Source organism: Podarcis muralis, chromosome 7, assembly GCF_964188315.1.
Source record: "Podarcis muralis chromosome 7, rPodMur119.hap1.1, whole genome shotgun sequence".
NCBI lineage: Eukaryota > Metazoa > Chordata > Lepidosauria > Squamata > Lacertidae > Podarcis > Podarcis muralis.
Genome location: NC_135661.1, coordinates 11,254,907 through 11,280,111, shown reverse-complemented (window position 1 = coordinate 11,280,111; position 25,205 = coordinate 11,254,907). Strand labels below are relative to the sequence as shown.

Here is a 25,205-nt window from a genome sequence, read left to right as displayed (position 1 = left end):
GCATTATCAGATAACCTGGCAGACAAGAAAAGCAACAGCATTCAAATTTCTGTTGTAGACCGCCTTTTCTGTGATGTATGTATGATGTATAGAGGGTATGGAGGGGTGGTCTTGAGCTCCAGGGCAAGGCATTTAAAATGTCTATATAAGGGCAGGCACACCTTTGTTCTGGGTCCACCTCCTCCCTCCTGCGTGTGAGGGGAGCACCCTGTTGCAACAGATCAATAAAGATCAGGCTTACTAGCTGCTTTGCTTTTCAATATTCTCTGGTTGGTCTCTGTTATTTTCTCCTACCGATAGAGAACCTACAAAAGGACTCTATATGGGCTTTTGGGTACCCCATAAGGGAAAAGGAGCAGTTTTTATCTCTCATAACACCGCCACCATCGTACTCCGGCCCTGCCTGAAAGACCTGCCTATCAGACTACAAACCATAATGTTTACTCCACAAATTCCCCCAGGCTATGCTGAGTTGGGTGTATCTGCAATGCCTCTTCCCTTTTCCTGGTAAAAATAGCTGGCCAGGAAAGAACTGGTGGCAGCAGCCCAAGTTATAGCGGGCAAGGAAACGTGGTAGGCATAAGCAGCCTCAGCAGACCTATATATCCAAAGAGAAGTGAACCATGGCAAGCTTTGGAGTGCCATGTCTTAATTTGCTAATATAGGGTGTATTGTATCCAATGGCGAACACTAAGAGTGCTCTTGTGCTCAAATCCTGCTTACCGGCTTCCCATTGGGGCAACTGGTTGGCCACCATGAGACCAGGATGCTGGACTAGATGTGGGTCATTGGCCTGATCCAGCAGGTGCGTCTTATGTTCTTGCGTTCTCCTATTCCTACCCACTGGCTACAACAAGCCTTTTCCTCCATACAGTCCTTGAAAACCATGCCTTACAAACTTAGCTTCAAAACCTTTGGCTGAACAGCTTCTACAGTGTCTTTTACATCAACCAACCATCTTAGCCAACGACTGGAGAAAGCTAGAAACTCGACTACTACTTCTTTAGTTGAATATGGCAATAGTTTGACACCCAGACTGCCTTCAGGTAGATCACCAACATATGCTTACAGTTGCCCAGAGTTCTGAAAAATATTAAAAGAGGAGCCAGATGTTGTTGCGTAGAGCAATCTTATGGAACTTTGGGCTCTCCAGGTATTTTGAACTACAGTTCCCATCAGCCCCAGCCAGTATGGCAAATGGTATGGGGATGATGGGAACAGTAGTTCAGCAAACATCTGGAGGGCCATAGGTGAGCCATCCCTGCTTATAGGAGATAATTAAATGTATACATCCTCTTTAAAAAGCTCGTTCTCTTACCCACTAGGCTATGGATAACTCTTCACTCTTTGCAATGGAGTTGGTCCAACTTTCCCAAGCAACTCTGTCTCCTACAATCATAGCCTTGCAACTCTTACTGCCTTTTGATGCCATTTGGAAGCTGAAACTCTCTTTTGATAGGATAGAGTCTATGTCCTAAGTTACTGCATTGGGTTATTCTTCTTGAAAAAGCCAGTTTTGTCCTTTATGACCAGCACAGCAGGGCTGGCTACTGAAACTTGTCTCTAGATAAGCAGTTAAGCGCCTGAGACTTAGGCAAAACTAAGGGGCACCTGCATAACCATCGGGGGGGACGGACACAAAGGAGTGACAATAAAATGGTGAGAAAAATCCAGTGAAGTCTGCTGAGGGAAGGGAAAACTATACTTTTATTTAAATGTTCATTTTGGCACCTGAAATGCCACATGCCATTAAATGTGAGTTTATAGGGGTGTTGTGCAAAACCAGAAATGTTACCCTGATGTGTCAAGGGAGAAACAGTGGTCTTTAAGTTGGCTGCTAGCTCAAAGGTAGCAGCAGATTGGCTGATGATATTTCACTGATGAGAACTTGTTGTTATGAGATGCTATCTGAATGAGCAATTTTAGGAGGTACTGTTTGAGGACACTTCAAGACTGTCCCTAAGTTCAGATGAGATTCAGTTGCCTACCAGCAAACTCAGGTTGTGCAATTTAGCTGTGATTCCTGCTAGGTGGACTACTTGACGACTCTTTGGGTCCCTTCCAACTCTACACTTCTTTGTTTCCAATTCTAGTCGATCTGGAGATCGTGCAAAACAAACCCACCTCCCTGAAACACTAGCCTTGTTGTGACCAGTGGAAAGGATGGGCTGGCACTTGCTTTGATACAACATAGTCTAGCCTCCTTGCAAATCAGAGTCATTAAATAACCAACTGCACACCCTCCAACACATCCCGGAGTAAAACTTGGACACGTGTCTTTGGGGGCCACACCCCTGTACGAGTGATGTGACTCACGTGAGAGCATGCCCCTTCCCCAACGCACATCTTTCAGGACTGCAATCTCGTGGGAGCCAGGTGACTCATGCAAGAGCATGGCTCTCAAAAAACGGGATGTCCTGCTTAAATCGGGACAGTTGAGGTGTATGCAGCTGTCATGTAATCTCCCTGCAAACAAATCAGGGTGAATGTTCATTACAAAGGCCATCTGGAAGCTTCCTGAGCCTAGTGGTCTCACTCTAGATAGCTATGTGGCAAAACAAAGAAAGCCCACTGGAAAGAGAACACTGATTTTTGTAGCCGGCCTTAAACTGGGATTTTTCCTGCTTGTTATGCTTGCGGGGGGCGTGTGTCTCTATAGAATATTGTTTGTCTGGGGGGAGGTGATGCTGGTGCCAACTGTTCTCACAAACTCAGTGTGCATATTACAAAGACATGATGAATCTCCAGCGATCTCTCCCATTGCAGGGGAACCGACTGATATAAGTAGAAAAAACTGCTCCTTTTCCCTTATGGGGTACCCAAGAGCTCATATAGAGTCCTTTTGTAGGTTCTCTATCAGTAGGAGAAAATAACAGAGACCAACCAGAGAATATTGAGAAGCAAAGCAGTTAGTAAGCCTGATCTTTATTAAAGCTGATGCAACAGGGTGCTCCAGACACACACAGAAGAGAGAGGACAACCCAGAACAAAGGTGTGCCTGCCCTTATATAGACGTTTTAAATTGCCTGCCTTGGAGTCCAAGACCACCCCCAGAAACATCATACAGTACCTACATCACAGAAAAGGCGGTCTACAACAGAAATCTGAGTGCGTTGTTTTTACCCTGTCTGCCAGGTTACCTGTTAATGGTCACTTGACCTGGTCATCCTTTTGTAATGATAATACTTAATTCCTGAGCCAGGTCACAGGCTCACCTTATTCACACCTTAGATGTGCCCTTAAGGCAGGATTGGTGAGGACAGATACAATGGGGAGGTTTCTGCATTTCATTCGACCTTGTAGATAAATATTTGAGGTGACTGAAAGAGTCAAAATGGCTTTAGGACTTTTCCTGTGGGTTTTGGACATGTGGTTTATATATTTATATATGTGCTTGCTTGGTACATTATATATATATAATGCATTCCTGTACCCGTGAAAATCTACGAAAGCATATATATATATATATATACACACACACACACCTAAAAACAAGACCCTGAAATGAGGCCAACCCTTAAACCATTGGGGGGGGGGGTCTTTGTGAACCCCATACAGAGAAAATTTAAGCTACCCGATACTAAGGTGACAGCACCTTCAACACCAAGGGGAGAGGGGACAGTGCAAGGTTAAAGCAGAGGTTGTTGAAAACATACTCTCTGCATTTGTGTGATTTCAAATGTATTCACCTCAAGCACCAAAATGCCTTGACCCAAAAACAGCCATACCTTTACAAATAATAATATTGTCAATATTTGCTCTCTGCAGGCCAGGCACCCTTGGCCCTCAATCTGATGAGGTTAAGCAAGGCGTGAGCCCCAGATGGTGTTGAAAAGCTCCGTGCTGAGTTAAATGAGGAGCTTTCAGAGCAGGGCCTCTGAAAGCCACAAGCCCAGGAGCTGAAGAACAACAGTCACCAAACATTCCCAGCATCCATCACTTTCGGGCTCATGTTGTCGTTTGCTGTAGCAACTCCTTATCTCCGCAGAGATTAGAGTCTTCTCAATCGCTACTTGCACAGATTTTATTGTGGGATCCATTTCCTGAGCTGTCACCACCACCACCACAGCTCAGGCAGAGTCAAAAGGGACAAAAGCAGCACGGCTGCAAGTTTGCACTGACCAAAGTGCCAGAACCGCAGCCTAAATTTTAGACCCTGTGATACTCTAACCCAGGGGTAGGCAACCTAAGGCCCGGGGGCTGAATCCGGCCCACGGACAGTCCAGCAATCAACGTGTTTTTACATGAGTAGAATGTGTGCTTTTATTTAAAATGCATCTCTGGGTTATTTGTGGGGCATAGGAATTCGCTCATTTACTTTTTGAGAATTCTATTTTTTTTATGATATTTATTGGTTTTTTCAAAAATTAATATAGTATCTGTTATACTTTTTGAGAATTCTAAGGAAAACCATCTTCCGCAGAAACTGCTGCTTGCCTTCTATCACTGTGCCATTGAGAGCGTGCTCACTTATGGCTTATGTGTGTGGTACGGAAGCTGTACTACCCAGGACAGGATGGGGTTGTGCAGAGTTGTTAAGGCAGCAGAGAGCATTGTTGGCTGCCCACTCTCCACCTTAGAGCAGATTTATGCCACAAGGTGCCATAGGAAGGCACTGGACATAGTAAAAGATCCATCGCATCCTGGTCACTGTCTCTTCGAGCTCCTGCCGTCGGGTCGGAGATACAGGACGATGAAGACAAGAACGAGCCGTCTTAAGAACAGCTTCTTCTCCAGAGCGATCTCGGCCCTGAATGGGAAGCCTGGACTTTGAAAGTCATCTAATCTTCCTTGCTGTACTATACTGTATTGTTTTAATTAGTGTTTTTATGGAGCAGTCAAGTAATTTCGTTGTCCCCGAGAGGGGGTAATGACAATAAAGATATTATTATTATTATTATTATTATTATTATTATTATTATTATTATTATTATTAAAATATAGTCCGGCCCCCCACAAGGTCTGAGGGACAGTGGACCGGCCCCCTGCTGAAAAAGTTTGCTGACCCCTGGTCTAGTGTGTGCTGTGGAGTGAGACCGTCACCTGAAGCAACAGGAGGGCAGATCTGAAGAGAAGGGAAACCCTAAAAGGCGACTTAACTAGCCTTATAATTCATTATCGAACTAAAAGAACAAGGAGTCATAGGAAGCTGCCCCATCCAGCGCCAGACCCTTGGGTCCACTTAGCTCAGAATTGTGTACAACTGGCTGGCAGCAGGGTTTCAAGCTGAGTTCTCTCCCAGCTCCCTGCAGATGCCCTTGAACCTGGAAATGTCTTCATTAGGTATGGCGGATAATTCTGCTCTGATCAGTCACAGAAGCAAAAATTGTCCCAGTTCATGTGTTCATTTGTCCTTGGAAACAGCATTCAGGCAAGGGGATTTGAGCCAGTCTCTTTTTTCCAGTCTCCTGTAATAAAAAATTAAAGGTCTTATATACTTATATATATATAAAAAAAATAAATGTTCATAAATGTACCAACCAAGCACGTACATAGATATGTGGACCACACGTCTACGAGCAGCACAGGAAGACCGTCCTGAAACCATTTTGACTCCCAAACTGACCAAACGTTTTCTCTGCAAGGAGGGAGGGGGTGAGGGAACCTTCCCATTGTCTCAGGAATTGGGTAATCGCCATCTCAAAGGAATGGCCAGACTACCAGGAAAGGCAATCAGATAAGGCATTATCAGATAACCTGACAGACAAGAAAAACAACAGCATTCAAATTTCTGTTGTAGACCGCCTTTTCTGTGATGTATGTATGATGTATAGAGGGTATGGAGGGGTGGTCTTGAGCTCCAGGGCAAGGCATTTAAAATGTCTATATAAGGGCAGGCACACCTTTGTTCTGGGTCCACCTCCTCCCTCCTGCGTGTGAGGGGAGCACCCTGTTGCAACAGCTTTAATAAAGATCAGCCTTACTAGCTGCTTTGCTTCTCAATATTCTCTGGTTGGCCTCTGTTATTTTCTCCTAGCGATAGGGAACTCACTTAAGAACTCTATACGGGCTCTTGGGTACCCCATAAGGGAAGAAGGGCAGATTTTGTTTACAATACTCCAAATGATACGTCATTAACAATGTTCATCCCAACCCCCTTTTCCCTGATATTTCCTTTGCGTTGAAATGAATGATGTGGAGGGACACAATAACATTGCCATTAATTAAATAATCATATGTTAAATTTGGCCACAGCAAGGCTAGAGTAGTTTTAAATGGAAGCCAAACCACAGCAGAAGAGAAACAGTGCTGCTTGCTAGTAATACATGTCAGAACGGGCCTTGCTAACTTCTTGTGTCTATAGTCTTCATTCTCTGTATCGCTGCACTGGACTTAAGGCACCTGATATCTCTCCAGGTTTGGCACATATTTGCTGTCATGTGAAGAGTGCAGTGAGGACTTGGACCCATTGTCAAGAGGCCCTTCCGGGTCTTGTTCTGAATATGCCTGCAAAAGAAAAGGCAAGCCATTTCACCCGGAGCAAATAAACTGGTCTCTGAGGTTAATGTTTTGAAAATAATCTAGCTGTGGCTGTAGAGGGGTGGTCCCCTATGATTCCAAGTCTTCACTGATAGTGACAGACCCAGAATATAAAGGTAAAGGTAAAGGTACCCCTGCCCGTACGGGCCAGTCTTGCCAGACTCTAGGGTTGTGCGCTCATCTCACTCTATAGGCCAAGAGCCAGCGCTGTCTGCAGACACTTCCGGGTCACGTGGCCAGCGTGACAAGCTGCATCTGGCGAGCCAGCGCAGCACACGGAACGCTGTTTACCTTCCCACTAGTAAGCGGTCCCTATTTATCTACTTGCACCCGGGGGTGCTTTCGAACTGCTAGGTTGGCAGGCGCTGGGACCGAGCGACCCCGCCGCAGGGATTCGAACCGCCGACCATGCGATCGGCAAGTCCTAGGTGCTGAGGCTTTAACCCACAGCGCCACCCGCGTCCCTGACCCAGAATATAGAAACTGCTAAAAAATCACCCTCACATGCATTGCAGTGGGTGTTGAATGGTTTCTTCAAATTTTAGATTCCATTATTGTTTCGCAAGATGTGTATGTCTTTAAGGGCCAGAGCAAATAACATGACCTAGTTTTACAGCTGTGAAGCAGTATAGCAAGCTATGTTAATTAAGCTGTTGGGAATAGTATATAAAGAGCAGCGAGCAGCATGTAGCTCTCTCAGTACCCTGATGGATGGGTCACACTTATTGATATAATGTAATTTAGTGTAAAAGGAGTTTTTGTTTTTGTTATTAAACCAAGCAAAAGTTACTTTTGCTTCTCTTAATGTGTGGTCTCCCCAGCACGCCTTCTGCAGCCCAACTAATCTGCAAAATAATCAACAGTGGGTTGGACTAGATGATTCTTTAGGTCCCCTCCAACTCCGCGATTCCACATTTTCAAAGATATAATGATTCTCTGAATCACTTTCCTTCCCTCTCTATTGCTACGACCAGGCATAGGCAAACTTGGCCCTCCAGACGTTTTGGGACTACGACTCCCATGATCCCTAGCTAACAGGACCATTGGTCAGGGATGATGGGAATTGTAGTCCCAAAAAACGTCTGGAGGGCTGAGTTTGCCTATGCCTGGCTATGACTCTCTAGCGAATGCTATTGCTCCCTAGCTAATAAAACGACTCACTGACTAATGCTGTAATGCTCCCTGATGAAGAATGGTCGCAGCATTGAGACTATTAAGTTTAGAGAAAAGGTGAGTAAGAGGTGACATGATAGAAGTTTATAAAATGATGCATGGCATGGAGAATGTGCATTAACTTTTTCTCCTCTCATGGCACTAGAACTCATGGGCTGAAAAATGACTTCTCTGTGCAGTGCATGGTTAAACTATGGAACTCACTCCCACCAATGACTTTAGAAGATGATTAGACAAATTTGATGTATAGGTGGTATATTACCCCAGTGAAGTTAGCTAAAATGTATAAAACAAGTAATAAATGTTGGAAATGTAGAGAAAAGAAAGGAACTTTTTATCACATGTGGTGGGAATGTAAAAAAGTGAAAAACTTACGGGAAATGATATATAATGAGATGAAAAAGATGTTGAAATATACATTTATTAAGAAACCAGAAGCATTTTTACTTGGCATTGTAGGAGGTGAGATTAATAGACAGGATTGTAAGTTGCTTTTATATGCAATGACGGCATCAAGAATATTATTGTCAGAAAAATGGAAGCAAGAAGAACTACCAACGAAAGAAGAATGGCGGATGAAATTGATGGGCAATACAGAACTGGATAAATTAACTGGAAGGATTCAAAACCTGCGGGACCAGAGATTCTTAGAAGACTGGAGTAAATATACGAACTATTTGAAAAGTAATAGTGAACAGATTACGCTAGTAGGATTGCAAGAAGTTTTGTAAGGAGAATTATATGAAATATTGCAAGAAAGAGTATGAGGAGAATTATTAGTTGATGATAATTAAGAGTAATAGATATATTATTATTATTATTATTATTATTATTATTATTATTATTATTATTAATTAAGAAATGCAGAATAAGTGATAAAGAACGGAAAATCATCAAAGGTGTTGACGGAAGTCTAAAACATTGTATAAGATAAGAAGTTATGTTATGTGATGGTTGGAAATGATATGTTAAAAAAACTAATAAATATATATATGAAGATGATTGGACAAATTCATGGAGGACACTGATGGCAACAATGCTTTTGAATATCAGGTGCTGGAAATCTCAGGAGGGGAGAGTGTTGTGGTGCTCATGTCCTCCTTGCAGTTTTCCCACAGGCCTCTGGTTTTCCACTGTGAGAACAGGGTGCTGGACTAGCCTGCATGTTTAGCCTGGAGAAGAGGAGGTTAAGGGGTGATATGATAGCCATGTTCAAATATATAAAAGGATGTCACATAGAGGAGGGAGAAAGGCTGTTTTCTGCTGCTCCAGAGAAGCGGACACGGAGCAATGGATCCAAACTACGAGAAAGAAGATTCCACCTAAACATTAGGAAGAACTTCCTGACCTTAAGAGCTGTTCGACAGTGGAATTTGCTGCCAAGGAGTGTGGTGGAGTCTCCGTCTTTGGAGGTCTTTAAGCAGAGGCTTGACAACCATATGTCAGGAGTGCTCTGATGATGTTTCCTGCTTGGCAGGGGGTTGGACTCGATGGCCCTTGTGGTCTCTTCCAACTCTATGATTCTATGATTCTATGATTCTATGACTAGATGGGCCATTGGCTCTTCTGGTGTTCTTTATGTGGCGCTGGAGTGCTGAGGTTGAGGAACTGACTGGCACACTTCCGAATGTGAGTTGGAGGTGCAAAATCACATTTGTGAACACAGTCATACCTCGGGTTGAAGTTGCTTCAGGTTGAGCGCTTTTGGGTTGCGCTCCAGGGTGACCCGGAAGTAACGGGACGCATTACTTCCGGGTTTCGCCGCTTGCGCATGCGGTCAAAATGATGTCAAGCGCATGCGCAGAAGCAGCGAATCACAACCCACGCAGGCGTGGGTTGCATTTACTTCAGGATGTGAATGGGGCTCTGGAACGCATCCCGTTCGTATCCAGAGGTACCACTGTGTTCTCTCTGGGCTGAAAAACTCCCCATGGTTTTTAAAGAAAAAAACTAGCACAACAGGGAATTGGCTAGGCTAGAACCCCTTTCTCCAAAATGCATTTTTCGCTGCCAGGGAGTTCTTGTTGATATGAGAGCACATTCAGAATCAGTGCTCCTCCCTGACATTTGAAATGGAGTAGTCCACTCATCCTGCCTCATGCTTGGTAGACCAGGTCTTCTGTTCAGCTCCTTATGAGGCCTTACGCATGAGAGAGAGGAAGACGTGAGCAACACTCGTGCGATAACATGGGAGCCTGCAACTTTTCCACAATGCTCTTGACTCCCTGCCAAGGTCCTGGTGACACTCGAGTTTCCTGTTTTGCGCTCCCCAAGTTTCCAAAGCCTCACATACAAATGTACTGAAGGGTGTTGCTTACCTCAGTGCAACGACAGCACTGGGACAGCAGACGCAGCCAGATCCACAGCCTTATCTCCTCCCCAGGAGGCCGTTTCCCCATGCGCCAACTCGGTTCTGATGTTCTGTGCAGAGGTCAGAAGTGAAGGCACGAGGCGTGGGCTCCACCTGGTTGATGATGTCGCCCACAATGCTGTGTGAACTGGGCTCAAAAGGCAAGGCATGGGAAAATAAAATGGAGGTGGAAGAGGAAAGCGTGAACCAGAAGCAAAAAATAAAAAGGCACCCTATTTCATTTCATTTCATAAAAAGGAATTTCCCAAGGTTGCCAGGGAAGAGGAAAATTAGCAACAACTCATGCTCAGGGGAGCAGATGCCAAATTCTCTCACGTGTGTCCTAGTTTCTTTAATAAGAAATGAACCCGATGCCCCCCCCTCCATTCCAGCTGTGGAAAATATCTTTCTGGATGCAGCAACAAGCCAGCCAGCAGGGTCTTGCACAGCCAAATTCCCTCCTTCCCAGTTCCCGTCATCGGCACGTTGTGTCAAGAGGGCTGAAATATCGCACCACGTTTTTACACGTGATAAGTCAAATTTTCACAAGCTTCACCAGCTGCTGCAGATGATAGCACCGCCTAGAAGACAGCCTACACCCCCCCCCCCCAGCTACGCCCAAATTCTGAATGTCCAAATTCGGACGGGGCAGGTTCTGCAAGTTGGAAGACCTGGTGGTGCGTTTTATGGCCATCAATAGCAGCATAAGAACATCGGAAGACCCCGCTGGATCAGGCCAGTGTCCCATCTAGTCCAGTGTCCTGTTCTCAAAGTGCCCCCCCCCCGATGCCCCCATGGGAAACCCACCGCAAGCAGGACCCGAACACAAGAAACCTCTCGCCTCCCCCTTCCAGCAAAGGGTGTTCAGAAGCATCGTTGCCTCTGAATGTGAAGGCAGGCTGTAGCCATTATGTTATTGGTATGAGCTTTCTTGTGCATGGACACTTCTTCAGATACAGTGGTACCTCGGGTTAAGTACTTAATTCGTTCCAGAGGTCCGTTCTTAACCTGAAACTGTTCTTAACCTGAAGCACCACTTTAGCTAATGGGGTCTCCTGCTGCTGCCGCGCTACCGGAGCACGATTTCTGTTCTCATCCTGAAGCAAAGTTCTTAACCCGAGGTACTATTTCTGGGTTAGCGGAATCTGTAACCTGAAGTGTATGTAACCCAAAGTACCACTGTACACTGAAACAGAAGTCACCAGACCCTTATATATATAGTGAGAGGGTGGGGAGGGGTATTACTCAGAAGGGCGTGGGAATGGGTGATTGGCTGATAGGTGTGGTAAACCTGTTGACGACTGTAAACGACTGCAATTGGTCTTACAGGAAAAAGCAAGGGGTGAGATGGCTAAAAATAGCTTATCATGTATAATGAGATAAGAATCCAATGTCTCTATGCAGGCCAGGTCTCTCCATGGTTTTAAGTTTGGTAATAAGTTGCAACTCAGCAAACTTCTCTTTCCAGTCTATTTCTGAAATTCGTTTGTAATAAGACAGCTACTTGGAGATCTTGTATAGAATCTCCTGGGAGATTGAAGTGTTCTCCTACTGGTTTCTCTGTCTTGTGATTCCTTATAACAGAACAAACCAATAACAAACTTAGTTGCTCTCTAAGGTGCTACTGGAAGGAATTTTTTTTTATTTTGTTTTGACTCCGGCAGACCAACATGGCTGTTGTTGTTTAGTCGTGTCCGACTCTTCGTGACCCCCTCCTGTCTTCCACTGCCTCCCTCAGTTCGGTCAGACTCATGCTGGTAGCTTCGAGAACACTATCCAACCATCTCATCCTCTGTCGTCCCCTTCTCCTTGTGCCCTCCAACTTTCCCAACATCAGGGTCTTTTCCAGGGAGTCTTCTCTTCTCATGAGGTGGCCAAAGTATTGGAGCCTCAGCTTCAGGATCTGTCCTTCCAGTGAGCACTCAGGGCTGATTTCCTTCGGAATGGAGAGGTTTGATCTTCTTGCAGTCCATGGGACTCTCAAGAGTCTCCTCCAGCACCAGAATTCAAAAGCATCAATTCTTTGGCGATCAGCCTTCTTTATGGTCCAGCTCTCACTTCCATACATCACTACTGGGAGAACCATAGCTTGAACTAGATGGACCTTTGTTGGCAAGGCTACTTTTTATCTGTCGTGCATCTTCCAGCATGCGGCTTCCTTGGATGCCCGTGAGTTCTAGTGTTCTGAGAGAGGGAGAAAACCTCTCCAGCTCAAACCTTCAAAGTCCTAAATGCTGCAAGCTTTATTCGTAGGGGAGCTGCTCCACCCCCTTGATCATTTTGGCTGCCCTTTTCCAACCCTGCAATATCTGCTTTGAGGTGAGGCAGACAGAACTGTACAGAGTATTCCAAGCATGGTTGCAGCATAGATTTGTATAATGGCATCACGACACTGACAGTTTTATTTTCACTTCTTTCTCACTTTGAGGCATTTGTGGGCCAGGCCTGCAATGCACACAAAACGCCAATTTAATATTGATAGAAGATAAAGTAAAGGTTGAAGTTGCCAGGCTGCATGTGGACCATGAGGCAAGGATGGGAAGTCTCAGAATACTCGCTCTGCATTTGCAAGAGCCGATCTTTAAGTGTGGCGGCATCTGATCTTTGGAACTCTCTGCCGATTGATATGCCTGCTAAAAACATTTTTATTTAGACAAGCCTACCTAGCTTCAGGGACGCGGGTGGCGCTGTGGGTTAAAGCCTCAGTGCCTAGGACTTGCCGATCGAAAGGTCGGCGGTTCGAATCCCCGCGGCGGGGTGCGCTCCCGTTGCTCGGTCCCAGCGCCTGCCAACCTAGCAGTTCGAAAGCACCTCCGGGTGCAAGTAGATAAATAGGGACCGCTTACCAGCGGGAAGGTAAACAGCGTTCCGTGTGCTGCGCTGGCTCGCCAGATGCAGCTTGTCATGCTGGCCACGTGACCCAGAAGTGTCTGCGGACAGCGCTGGCTCCCGGCCTATAGAGTGAGATGAGTGCACAACCCTAGAGTCTGGCAAGACTGGCCCGTACGGGCAGGGGTACCTTTACCTACCTAGCTTCAGCCGTACCTTGGATCCCAAATGCCTTGCGAGTCTGACGTTTTGGCTCCCAAACACTGCAAACCCAGAAGTGAGTGTTCCAGTTTGCAAATGTTCTTTGGAACCCGAACGTCTGACACAGCTTCTGATTGGCTGCTGGAGCTTGCTGCAGTCAATTGGAAGCCATGCCTTGGTTTCCGAATGTTTTGGAAATTGAATGGACTTCCAGAACGGATTTCGTTCAACTTCTGAGGTACTACTGTATTTAGAAAGTGGTTGCGAGTTTTAATGTCCATTGTTATTTTAACTTTTGGAAAGTCTTAAATTGCTGCTGTTAATTTTTCTTATAGATCGTTTTGTTGCTTTATCATTCTTGTAAACTGCTTTGTGTATGTGTGGTTTTCCCCCCCATACACACACACACAATCAAGCGGTGTATACATTTCATGAAATTAATAAATAATGTGAAACAGCTTATCAGGTGGGGAGAGGCCTGGGGAATATGCTCTAAAGCACCTTTCCCAATGTGGCGCCCTTCCAGATGTTTTCTACTACAGCTCCATGCATCAGCCAAAACATCTGGGGAGCACCAGGTTGAGGAACGCTGCAGTCTAAAGATTTGCTCCATATACCAGCAGCTGTGACAGTTCCCTGAGAAAACAGGCCCAGTGCATGCAAGATCCTCAGCGTTGGAGGGCATGTTTTCATCCACCAGATGTTGTAGTGCAAGTTTCAGGAAGGTCACTGGCCCCAAGGGATGACCTCTCTATAAATATAATAACCATTAGCAGTTCAAACTTCCCACTGCCTTGACCTTCTGGCTGCAAATAAACTCTCTGCATACGATTCTTATAAACCCTGTGGATTTTAAGCGGGGGACGCAGAAATAATTCAAAGAGGTTAGTGCCGCTCTTTAGAAACAGACACGTTTTCATGCAGGCCTATCTGCAGAGGAAGTGGTGAAATTTCTAAGCTTATGCTAAACGAACACCCACTTGGCCTGGTCTCGGAGCCCTTTGCTGCACAGGCAAGCTCTCGTGCGTCAGAAAAAATAAATGTGCTGTTGGCCTGCTAAGGAAAATGTTTTGAAATGTGAGCAAAGCCCATTGTTAACTCTTCATCACCAGAAGCCTTGATGTCTTCCTCTCACAGGCTTGCGGTTGGTGAACCTATTCACCTACACCAGGGGTCTGCAACCCGTGGCTCCGGAGCCGCATGTGGCTCTTTTACACCTTTGCCGCGGCTCTGGGGCAGATACTAGTGAGGGGAGGAGGCGCATTGTGGGCCCCGACACTCCCCACTGTGGCGGGCGCTGTACTGGCTGTGACGTCGCATGGGGGCAGTGCGTGCGTTAGTCGCGCACTGTTCCGACGTCACCTTCCCGCCTGCCGTCAGATTGCGGCTCCGGAGATATATTTGTTTTAAATGTCGCAATGGTTTTGCGGCTCCCAGTTGTTTTTTTCCTTCGGAAAAGGGTCCAAGTGGCTCTTTTTGTCTTAAAGGTTGCAGACCCCTGACCTACACAAAGTGCATGGGGCACTAACCAGGTGGGGCATAGGACCACAGAACTGTAGCCTTGAAAGGGACCCAAGGCAAGGGGTCATCTGGTCCGACCCCCTGAAATTCAGGAATAACAGCTAGAGGACCCTTGAGTAGAACAGAGTAGAGCAGAGCTCATAGAACCTTTCAAAAACTGTTTGAACACAAACTGTCAGAGACTTTATACAGAGATGAAACCATCATTTTATGTGCCTGTATTTCTTCCAGCATAGGAGGAAACCACTTGGAGGTTAGATCTCTTCCTCACTTCAGCAGTTTTGTGTCTCCGCCAGACTCCCACAGGACTAGAACCTCGATCCACTCTTTGGGGCTGCTTAATACCTTAAAGCTATCCAGCCAGCCTTGAAGGCACATACCCAGTGTTTGCAACAACTGGACATTTCCACACACACATTTCTCCATTTAAAAAAAGATAACAGTTCAAGGGTTGGGTGTAAAGGTTCAGTGCAATGTGTTCAGGTGTGTAATATTTGCTCATCTGACAACTGGGCAACGTTTTGTTTCATTTCAGCTCTGAGTGTGAAAGTAGACAAAGTCTTTTCAGTGTCAAGTTTCTGTGGGGCTCCTTCAGTCCAGGGCAGTCTTTCCCCAAGCGCCAGATGTTTTGGACCCCATTGGCCACAGACAGTGAGTATAAAATAGAACGTACCATCAAACCAAAGGCGGCAACAGCTAACTGGGTTGACACTGCTCTCAGGCAAGGTTGTTGGTTGGGAGGGGACATGCAGCAGGGCGGCCAGCACCAAAATTAGAATGGGAAATAAATTGTTGGACTCACAAGGCCACCGTCACGGAGGATGCAGGGGGCGAAAGACCCTTTGTGTCCCTTTCAACTCTACAATTCTGTAATTCTACAAGGTTTCTAAATTGGGATGGGGGGCACTTCAGAGAGTTAATAATAATAACAATAATAATAATAATTTATTATTTATATCCCGCCCATCAGGCTGGGTTTCCCAAGCCACTCTGGGCGGCTTCCAACAAAATATTAAAATACAATAGTCTATTAAACATTAAAAGCTTCCCTAAACAGGACTGCCTTCAGATGTCTTCTAAAAGTCTGGTAGTTGTTTTTCTCTTTGACATCTGGTGGGAGGGCGCTCCACAGGGCGGCTGCCACTACCGAGAAGGGTCTGGGAAGGCTCCTTCACAGAGAGAAGCATTCACCACCCCACGAAGCCCATTGCCCAGCCCTTCCCAGCTCGCTTTTATAAGCCAGGATGGGCAAGGATCCAGGAGACAGGTGGTCGGTTTCACTCGTCCAAGCAGCCTGTCCACATCCTCAGAGGTAACAGATTGGAATTGATCCCACACAACTTGACTAGACAGGACTCTAGCACTCTCCCGCCCTGGCCCTGCTCCCACAGTGGAGCCTACCTCTTCTCAAATCTGAGCGACTTTATCTGCAAAAAACTTTGCAAAATCATTGCAGGAGATCATGTGGCCCGTACTGGGCCCCGATGGAGCAGGTGGTTCCACTAAACTGTGGACCACCTGAAAGAGTCTCCTGCTGCTGTTTCCTGCAGATGCAATAGAGGCGGTGAAGAAAGTTTTCTTCGCCATCGCCACTGCCACCTGGTAGGCTCGACATTGAGCTCTAACTCGTGTCAGGTCAGCTTCAGAATGAGTTATCCGCCACCGGCGCTCTAGCTGTCTCAGCGATTGTTTCATTGCCCTCAGATCCGTGGAAAACCACAGGGCTGAACGGGCTCTATGCAATCGGAGAGGGCGCTTCGGAGCCAAACAGTCAATAGCCCTGGTCAACAGCCTTTCTCCCTCAGCTCCCACTCTCCCCAAGTAAATCCACCTGGGTGCCAAAGCAGAGCCTCTTGCCCTCTGCCTTGATCCAGCTCTTCCTCAGATGGCAAGTCTGCTCACGCCTTTTTCGTGCCGTGGCGTTGCAGGAAGGCAGAGGCTTCACTGGGGCCCCAGCGAGGGAACTGGACCTGCCCTTCCTGATAGTGGTGCCCTTCCTATCAGGAACTGGATCCTAGCCTGCACCCGGCTTTGGCTAATGGGGATGCAGGCTGGGAGCTTGGGCTGTGCCAGGGGCAGAGCCAACAGAGCAGGTAGGCTTCCCTTGGATCCGCCCTTTGCCCATTTAAGCAGCCCGCACCTGGGGCTGTACCTATTTGTTCCTTCGCTGAGTTTTTCCCCTGCCCACCCACACTCGGTTTAAGCTGATAGTCAATGGCTTTGCTGTGGCTACAGTGGTCATCATTCTTTAAGGGGCCAGGTAGGTATTTGCCCACCGGGCTAATTGGCACTGACCCGGTGGTTTTGTCTACCTCATAGCAATCATCACAACTGATTGGGCATTGGGGCAGACCTTTGTTTTGGATGGAGGGGAGGTTGTAGTCTCCGCCTACCCCTCCAAATGCTGGGGTATCCTGTTAAAGAGATCCAGGGGGAGTGGCCATGTCCACATGCCCAGGGGAGCCAGGACCGATGACACTCCCCCAGACGGCGGTCCCTGTAAGGGTCACTGTGGCGTTTGCCTGTCTATGTGTGTGACATCATACTGGGTTCATAGGGAAAGGGTTAACTAATTGTAAAATGACTAACCAATGGGAACCCAGGGGGCAGTGTTAACTGTGTATAAGAACTGTGTTTAAGAACAGAGGGTTTTTTGTAGTGAGTTGTTGAGAAGACTGGAGTTAGAAGAGACAGAGAAGATCAGTCTGGGTTGGGCTAGTCTGGTGTGAGAGAGGGAGAGAATTTTTTAAGAGGAGTCAGTCAAGCAGCTGAGATCATCAGTCAGAAGGTATTAGGAAGGTATAGACCGATAAAGAAACTAAAGTTAAGATACTGACAGGAATATTATCTGAGAAACCATAAACTTGTTAATGTTTGTAAAATAAACTTGTAGGTTTTGTTGTTCACTTTTAACAACTGACTGGACTCAGTGTTTTACCAGAGAGTAACTGGTTGGTGGAAGCAGGGAAGCGAGCACAGTGGTGGCACAGGGATCAAGAGACCGTTAAACGTCCGGGGACCCTGTGTGATCGCCACAGCCACCCTATTTGATGTTAGTCTTAGGAACCCCCGTCTGGATTGACCACGCATCACTTCCGGTGGGCGGGCCGGAAGTATTTTGATTGCCCCATGCCTAAGCCAAACCTCTTTCATCTGTATTCAATAGAGTTGTGGCCTGTTTTAACCCAAAAAACCAGCCTCATTGGTCTCTTATTTGCATGAGTTGGGGCATGGGAACCCCATGCATAGTCCTGCAAGCAAGCAGGATTAAAAGGAGGGCTGATCACTGTCCTGGCAAAATAAATATAACATGGAATGAAAACACACACAAAAAGCCAGCAAGTGAAAGAATGCTGGGGTGGCAGCTCTTGCAATTTGGCCACAAGAACGGGATGTTTAATCAATGGGGGTCAGGAAGGAAAATGGCCTGAGGCGGCTGTGCTGTTATTGCAAAGAGAGTTGGGCGTGGGAGGACGTTGCAGCCTGCAGCTCTCCAGCATCTCCTAAGAGCATGTATCAGCCGCCTGGGACCCACCAGCCTCCACCAGGCCTGACCCGTGACCCAGCACATCAGGCCATTGGAAGAAAGGCAGGCCCGGTGCTCAAAAGAGCCTCTGACCGCCCCCTGCCCTGCAAGGAGCACGGCTAGTTTCTGTTCAGAATGAGCTGCCCTTCCCCTTAGTCAGTTTTCGTTGCAGATTGGATCATGGACTTTATGGAGTTCTCCAGAAGTTTGTTCTTCTTTTCAGCGTCAGCCTGGGAACGCTCAACGCTCTGAAGCTTACTTTCCAGCTCGGTGAACCTTTTCTTTTCTTCCTCGATCTCTTTGTTCAGCCTTACCACTTTGGCCCAGACCTCATAGTTCTCCTTCTCGAGGCTGCAAAAAAAAAAAAAAAAAAAAAAAGTGATGTCAACAGGCAGGGCAGGCCCTACCGTTAGGAGAGTGAGGCAACTGCCTCAGGCGGCAGGGGATGGGAGGATTTCAGTGATAGCTTTCCCCACGTCTCCCCAGCCCTTCCTCCTGAGCCCTTGGCCATTCTGTTGGAGATCAAAGCAGGCCTGTCACATGCAGCCTTAAACTGGCCTGTTCCCCTCAGGGGCAACTACCCCATTGCCAGCACTGAAGCTAATTTCAACTGCCAATCCACTTAGTTTCTATACATGGAATGGGAGATGCCATCTTGTCAGCAGCGTAGCGTGGTTTGCTGGCTGCCGGGGCAGATGTGTGCACCAGTGGGCTGGGCATGGAGGATGGACGCAGCCATTCTGTGGTATTATTCCTGTTCTGCCTCCCTCAACATGGTGCTCTCTCTGGTAGCTTTGGGCTGATACTTGCATCTGCTCTGTCCAGCACAGCCCTCGGATGCCGTAGCTCAGGGGTCTGCAACCCGCGGCTCCGGAGCCGCATGTGGCTCTTTTACACCTTTGCCGCGGCTCCGGGGTGGATACTAGCAAGGGGAGGAGGCGCACTGTGCGCCCCGACACTCCCCACTGTGGCGGGCGCTGTACTGGCTGTGACGTCGCATGGGGGTGATGCGTGCGTTAGTCACGCACCATCCCAACGTCACCTTCCCGCCCGCTGTCAGATCAGAGGGCAGCGGCGCGCATGCTTTAAATGTTGCGATGGTTTTGCGGCTCCCAGTTTTTTTTCCCTTCAGAAACGGGTCCAAGTGGCTCTTTTTGTCTTAAAGGTTGCAGACCTCTGCCGTAGCTGATGGGAAGATGGCTGGATGGACACTGGGGCTGGTGGAAGTTGAAGTCCTAAAGATCAGGAGAGCCCAAAGTTCAGGAAGGATGCTGAAGATGCTTCAAGCACCCGGCAAACAGCCACATTCTGTATTTGCAGGTTTATCCATTAAGAGATCAATTCGATGGGAGTAAGAAATGATAGATAAATGTCGCTTGTTTTCCATAATTCTTTGGGGAAATTTCTGGGGTGGGGAGGAGAGATTATACATTCTTTTTGATGACTGCAGGGCATTGGGATTACGTGAAATACAAAAAAATACATACTGCAATAACAAAAAATAACAACACCCCCCCCAAGAATATTATTGTTCTGGGGATTAAAGGAGGGATGGGGGGGGAAGAACCATGTACTTTGAGCTCCATGGAGAAAAAGGTGCAGTGAGAATGGAACAAATAAATAATAAAATAAAACTATCAGCTTCAGAGAGAAACTGATTCAACCGAGATATTTGCATTACCTCCTAATTTGCTCTTCATAGTCCTTTTTCTGCGACTCCATCTCCTCCTTCAGCTCCACAATCATCTTCCTAAGCACCTCGGGGTCCTCTGAATGGCAGCCCCTGCTTTCAGGACTGGGGTTTGCAACCACTGTCCCGTTTTGCCCAGGATGAGGAATGTCATGTATTGGAGAACCCTGTCCTGAAATTTCACTAATCTGGTCCAATGGTTTCTCATTGTGGGCCTCCTTCCTCGTTTCCATCGCTGAACCACTGAATGTGTGGGAGTTGGAAGCCTGTGGGAGATTGAACCACTTGGACAGTCCCCCTGAGAGGGTCCTTTTGTGGGCACCTGTAGATGAAACAGGCTGCAGGCCGGCTGGGGAAGTTGAGGACCAAAATTCACTGTTGAAAATCTCATTTCCATCCGTGCTTTGGTTCCCTCTGTTGGAGGAAAGGAAGGAAAAGCATTTCCTGCTGGGTAGTGTCTGAGTCCTTTTCCTGGGCTCTTCTGTCCACGTCCCCAGAACGTCGCTGGGCTGCATCTCCCCGTTACCTTCTGCCGCCTCAGCTGACCTGGCAGCCGATTCGGAGATGGAGGCGTCAGGGTTGTCTTTCTGAAAGAGAAGAGAGAAACCTTCAAGCAAATGGCGAGGCCAAACTAGACACCGGAAGGACAGGGCTGTTTTTTCAGGCAAATCAGTGCAACCGCACTTGGAATACTGCATCCAGTTCTGGTCGCCTCACTTCAGAAAGGATATTATAGAGCTGGGAAAGGTTCAGAAAAGGGCGACCCAAATGATCAAGGGGGTGGAGAGAGACCCCCTATGAAGAAAGGTTGTGGCATTCAGGACTTCTAAGTTTTGAGAAAGGACGAGTAAGATCCTGAAAGACCTACATTGAAGATCATGGCAACTGGTCCCATCACCTCCTGGCAAATAGAAGGGGAAGAAATGGAGGCAGTGAGAGATTTTACTTTTTTGGGCTCCATGATCACTGCAGATGGTGACAGCAGCCACGAAATTAAAAGACGCCTGTTTCTTGGGAGAAAGGCGATGGCAAACCTAGACAGCATCTTAAAAAGCAGAGACATCACCTTGCCAACAAAGGTCCGTATAGTTAAAGCCATGGTTTTCCCAGTAGTGATGTATGGAAGTGAGAGCTGGACCATAAAGAAGGCTGATCGCCGAAGAATTGATGCTTTTGAATTATGGTGCTGGAGAAGACTCTTGAGAGTCCCATGGACTGCAAGAAGATCAAACGCATCCATTCTTAAGGAAATCAGCCCTGAGTGCTCACTGGAAGGACAGATCCTGAAGCTGAGGCTCCAATACTTTGGCCACCTCATGAGAAGAGAAGACTCCCTGGAGAAGACACTGATGCTGGGAAAGGTGGAGGGCACAAGGAGAAGGGGGCGACAGAGGACGAGATGGTTGGATAGTGTTTTCGAGGTTACCAGCATGAGTTTGACCAAACTGCGGGAGGTAGTGGAGGACAGAGGTGCCTGGCGTGCTCTGGTCCATGGGGTCACGAAGAGTCGGACACGACTAAACGACTAAACAACAACAACAACATTTCCAAGCACAAATCAAAGTGTTGGTGCTGACCTTTAAAGCCCTAAATGGCCTCAGTCTAGTATATCTGAAGGAGTGTCTCCATCCCCATTGTTCAGCCCAGACACAGAGGTCCAGCTCCAAGGGCCTTTTGGCAGTTCCCTCACTATGAGAAGCGAAGTTACAGGGAACTGGGCAGAGGGCCTTCTCGGTAGTGGCGCCCACCTCTCATCCAATGTCAAGGAAAGAAACAACTATCTGACTTTTAGAAGACACCTGAAGGCAGTCCTGTTTAGGGATGTTTTTAATGTCTGATGTTTTATTGTGCTTTTAATTCTGTTGGGAGCCACGCAGAGTGGCTGAGGAAACCCAGCCAGATGGGTCAAACAATGAATCAATCATCCAAACTTAATTTGCCCCACACTTTCCAGGAACTGGTCCACACGTTAGGTTGGCAGGAGCAGGGACCGAGCAACGGGAGCTCACCCCCGTCGCGGGGATTCGAACTGCCGATCTTCTGATCGGCAAGTCCTAGGCTCTGTGGTCTAACCCACAGCACCACCCGCATCCCCTACAGAGAGTAGATAGAGAAAAGCATTTCTCCCTCTCTCATGCTGCCAAAATTCTATTGACATCCAATGAAACCGAATATTGGGAGATTCAGGAAAGATATAAGAAAGGATTTCTCCATGCAGCACAGAGTTAAAACTGTGGGAGTCACTGCCACAGGAGGTAGTGATGGCCACCAACCTAGGTGATTTTAAAAGAAGAGTAGACAAATTCATGGAGCAGGAGAGGGCTGTCAATGGCTTCTAGCCATCATGGCTACCCTCTGCCTCCAGAGTTGCAGGCAGCAATACTTCTGAATAGCAAGCAGTTGCTGGAAACCACGGGAGGGAAGAGGTGTGCCAATCGTCTTGTGTGCCAATCCTGCTTGTGTGGGATGTAATCCACTGGGAACAGTCAAATACAACATTCCTTGTTTTCCTAGAGTGGACGTGCAAGGGGATGTTTGGTCCAGCCAGTCGAAACTTCCTGTTCCTCCTGGCTGGAGCATCCTTCCTTTGCATGTGATAGAAGGTGGGCGTGACCTTACCTGTCCAGGTAACAAAAGGACGAGTCACGCAGCACACCTCTCTCCCCCCCCTTCCTTCTTCGTTTGATCAGCTTCTAGCTAGGACTGCTCTGCTAGCTGCCAGCTAGCAGAAGCACTGGGATTATTCCACCATATGGGGTAGATCCACATGTACATATTTGTAACTAAGTCTGCCTTCAGGGATCCAACTGTGAACTGATGTGAGTAAACTTCTTTTATTGACTTTGAATAAGATTGTGACGTCTTTATTCTTTTAAGAGCAATTCAAGGGAACTTGAGGGGAGGCGGGTGGTGCTGTGGGTTAAACCACAGAGCCTAGGACTTGTTGATCAGAAGGTTGGCGGTTCGAATCCCCCCAATGGGGTGAGCTCCCATTGCTCAGTCCCTGCTCCTGCCAACCTAGCAGTTCAAAAGCACGTCAAAGTGCAAGTAGATAAATAGGTACCGCTCCAGCGGGAAGGTAAACGGCTTTTCTGTGCAACGGCGTTTCCATGCGCTGCTCTGGTTCGCCAGAAGCGGCTTAGTCATCCTGGCCACATGACCTGGAAGCTGTACGCCGGCTCCCTCGGCCAATAAAGCGAGATGAGCACCACAACCCCAGAGTCGGTCACGACTGGACCTAATGGTCAGGGTCCTTTACCAAGGGAACTTACCAGGAATGCACAATTCAGTCTGAGACTGACTGAATTGTATAATAGTGAGAGGCTTACACAAGCCTGCAACCAGCTATCTGCTGTGTGTGTAAAAAGGGGAATGTAAACTCTGCTCAGTCAAGGAACTTGTTAGTGCAAGTTAGGAAGGATATTCATAAACAATATATCTTCTCCTGCCACCCTGCACATTCCCACAGCTTGCTTGTTTCCCATAGGATGCATCCGGTTGGCCCCTGTGAGAACAGGATGCTAGACCACACGGGCCATTGGCCTCATCCAGCAGGCTCTTCTGAGATTCACGCCTTGGAAACCATTTTGGCTCTATTTGCCACTAGTGAAGTCTTGTCGCTGTGGCTCATTTTGCGTTTGCATCTCGCTCTGCCTGTCTTTATTTGTTTTCATATCCCTACTGCATTGTGTTAGATTTCATGTTGCTTTTTCGTTATTTTGGAAGCCACTTCGTCGATTCTGCAAGCCTTTCTGTAAGCAACTAAATGAATGTGCATCACACACCCTGCGGCGCATGGGTAAGACGCAGAGGCCACAAAGAAAGACGGAGAGGCAGTGTGGTGTAGTGGTCAGAGTGTCAGACTGAGACCTGGGAGGCCAGGGTTCAAATCCCCACTCGGACAGGAAGCTCACTGGGCGACCTCAGGCCGCTCACTCACTCTCAGCCTTGCCTACCTCGCAGGGGTACCTCGCATCTTACCCTGCGAGGATAAAATGGGGGGGGGGAGAGAAATATGTATGCAGCCTTGAGCTCCTTGGAGGAAAGAAAGGCGGGGTACAAATTAATTAATTATAATAATAAAGGCTGCTCACGATTTGCCGCAGGAGAGTCCTGCTCCCTGCCCTGGCCATGAGCGGCCTCTGGGCAGCATCCCAGCCGACGGAGCTGCGAGGAACTGGAGATTTATTGGAGTCACTCTTCTGCGGAGGCGGAGCAGGAGCCACGTCTTTTGATATGGGGAAGAGCTTTTCATGGTCGCTGATCAAGGCTGACATCACTTTCTGGATCTGGGGAGTGCCTGCGGGGGGGGGGGGGTTGAGGGGAGGAACACACCAAAGAATCATGCTAGGTAGAAGCCTGGGGCAGGGGGAATGGTGCCCCGGACCCCCTGGGTAGGTTACGGAGACCCCCTGGGGCCCAAGGACCACCAATTGGGAGCCACTGATCTATACAATATCAGCTTCATTTAGTAATATAGAAATGTAGGTTGCCCTGACATACCGTATTATTCGCGCCATAAGACGCACCTGACCATAAGACGCACCCAGTTTTCAGAGGGGGAATGCAAGGGGGGGGAAATTATTTAAAGGGAGCACTGAGCAGAGCCTGTATGCATCCCAGGATCTGCTCAGCGGTCCCTTTCACGAGCTGCGTGGAGCATGTGTGGGGCGCTTGCAGGCCTTCCCCCAAGGAAAAGGCCCTTCTCCCTCCTCGGGGAAAAGCCCCCAAGAGCCGTACACACATTCCGTGCGGCACTTGGGGACTTTTCCGGGAGGTGGGGGAAGGGACTGAGGTGCTAAACCAGAAGCTAGAACAGCAAGAGGGAGCGCTGCGCAGCAATCCCTCTCACTGTTCTGGCTTCTGGGATAGCCGCGTGAAGCCTCCTCAGGGCAGCGGGATGAAGGCTCCCTGTGCCCTGAAGAGGCTTCGCGCGGCTAAGCTAGAACAGCGAGAGGGAGTGCAGAAATCACTCTTGCTGTTTTGGCTTCTGGGATAGCTGTACACCCTGCATTCACTCCATAAGACGCACACACATTTCCCCTTACTTTTTAGGAGGGGAAAAGTGCGTCTTATAGAGCGCAAAATACAGTATATGAACATTTGCAAAATGGGGTGCACCTTGTTGGATAAGTGGGGCACCTCGTTTCATCCAAACACCCCACCCTTCCACCCCATTGCACCTCTCATAATGGTGGCAGGGTCTTCTATCTTTGGTCTGATGAGATTCACTCCAAACACTGTCGCCAGATTCTCCACACTCATCTTGTTGGTGGAGGAACTCTGCTGGACTTCATGCAGAAACCTGCCAGAATCCGGAGGCCAGAAAATCGGAAAGTGAGAGTCCAGCAATAACAGGTCCGTAGGTTTGTTTTTTATTATGATTACAGTCAACTCACAATTTGCACGGGGGTGGTGCCTAGGGCAGTGGGGCG

The 25,205-nt window shown here is 47.7% G+C and overlaps 2 protein-coding genes across 3 annotated transcripts in view; both read right to left on the bottom strand.

Annotated features, from left to right (window-relative positions):
• LOC144328373 (gastrokine-1-like) overlaps window positions 1-10,402 on the bottom strand; it is a 55,162-nt gene extending 44,760 nt beyond the window's left edge. Inside the window, exon 1 of the mRNA XM_077931208.1 lies at window positions 9,972-10,402. The gene's annotated coding sequence lies outside the window, so the exon portion shown is untranslated. The remainder of the gene's footprint in view (window positions 1-9,971) is intronic.
• A 7,059-nt stretch (window positions 10,403-17,461) lies between these two features.
• The window catches only part of ARHGAP25 (Rho GTPase activating protein 25), a 32,923-nt gene continuing 25,179 nt past the window's right edge, over window positions 17,462-25,205 (bottom strand). For both annotated transcript variants that reach the window (XM_028741210.2, XM_077931206.1), the window contains 4 exons: window positions 24,954-25,075; window positions 23,865-24,070; window positions 19,762-20,357; window positions 17,462-18,431 (listed from right to left, as the gene is read on the bottom strand). In XM_028741210.2, coding sequence (XP_028597043.2) covers window positions 18,233-18,431; window positions 19,762-20,357; window positions 23,865-24,070; window positions 24,954-25,075 — 1,123 coding nt within the window. In that variant the 3' untranslated portion in view covers window positions 17,462-18,232. The remainder of the gene's footprint in view (window positions 18,432-19,761; window positions 20,358-23,864; window positions 24,071-24,953; window positions 25,076-25,205) is intronic.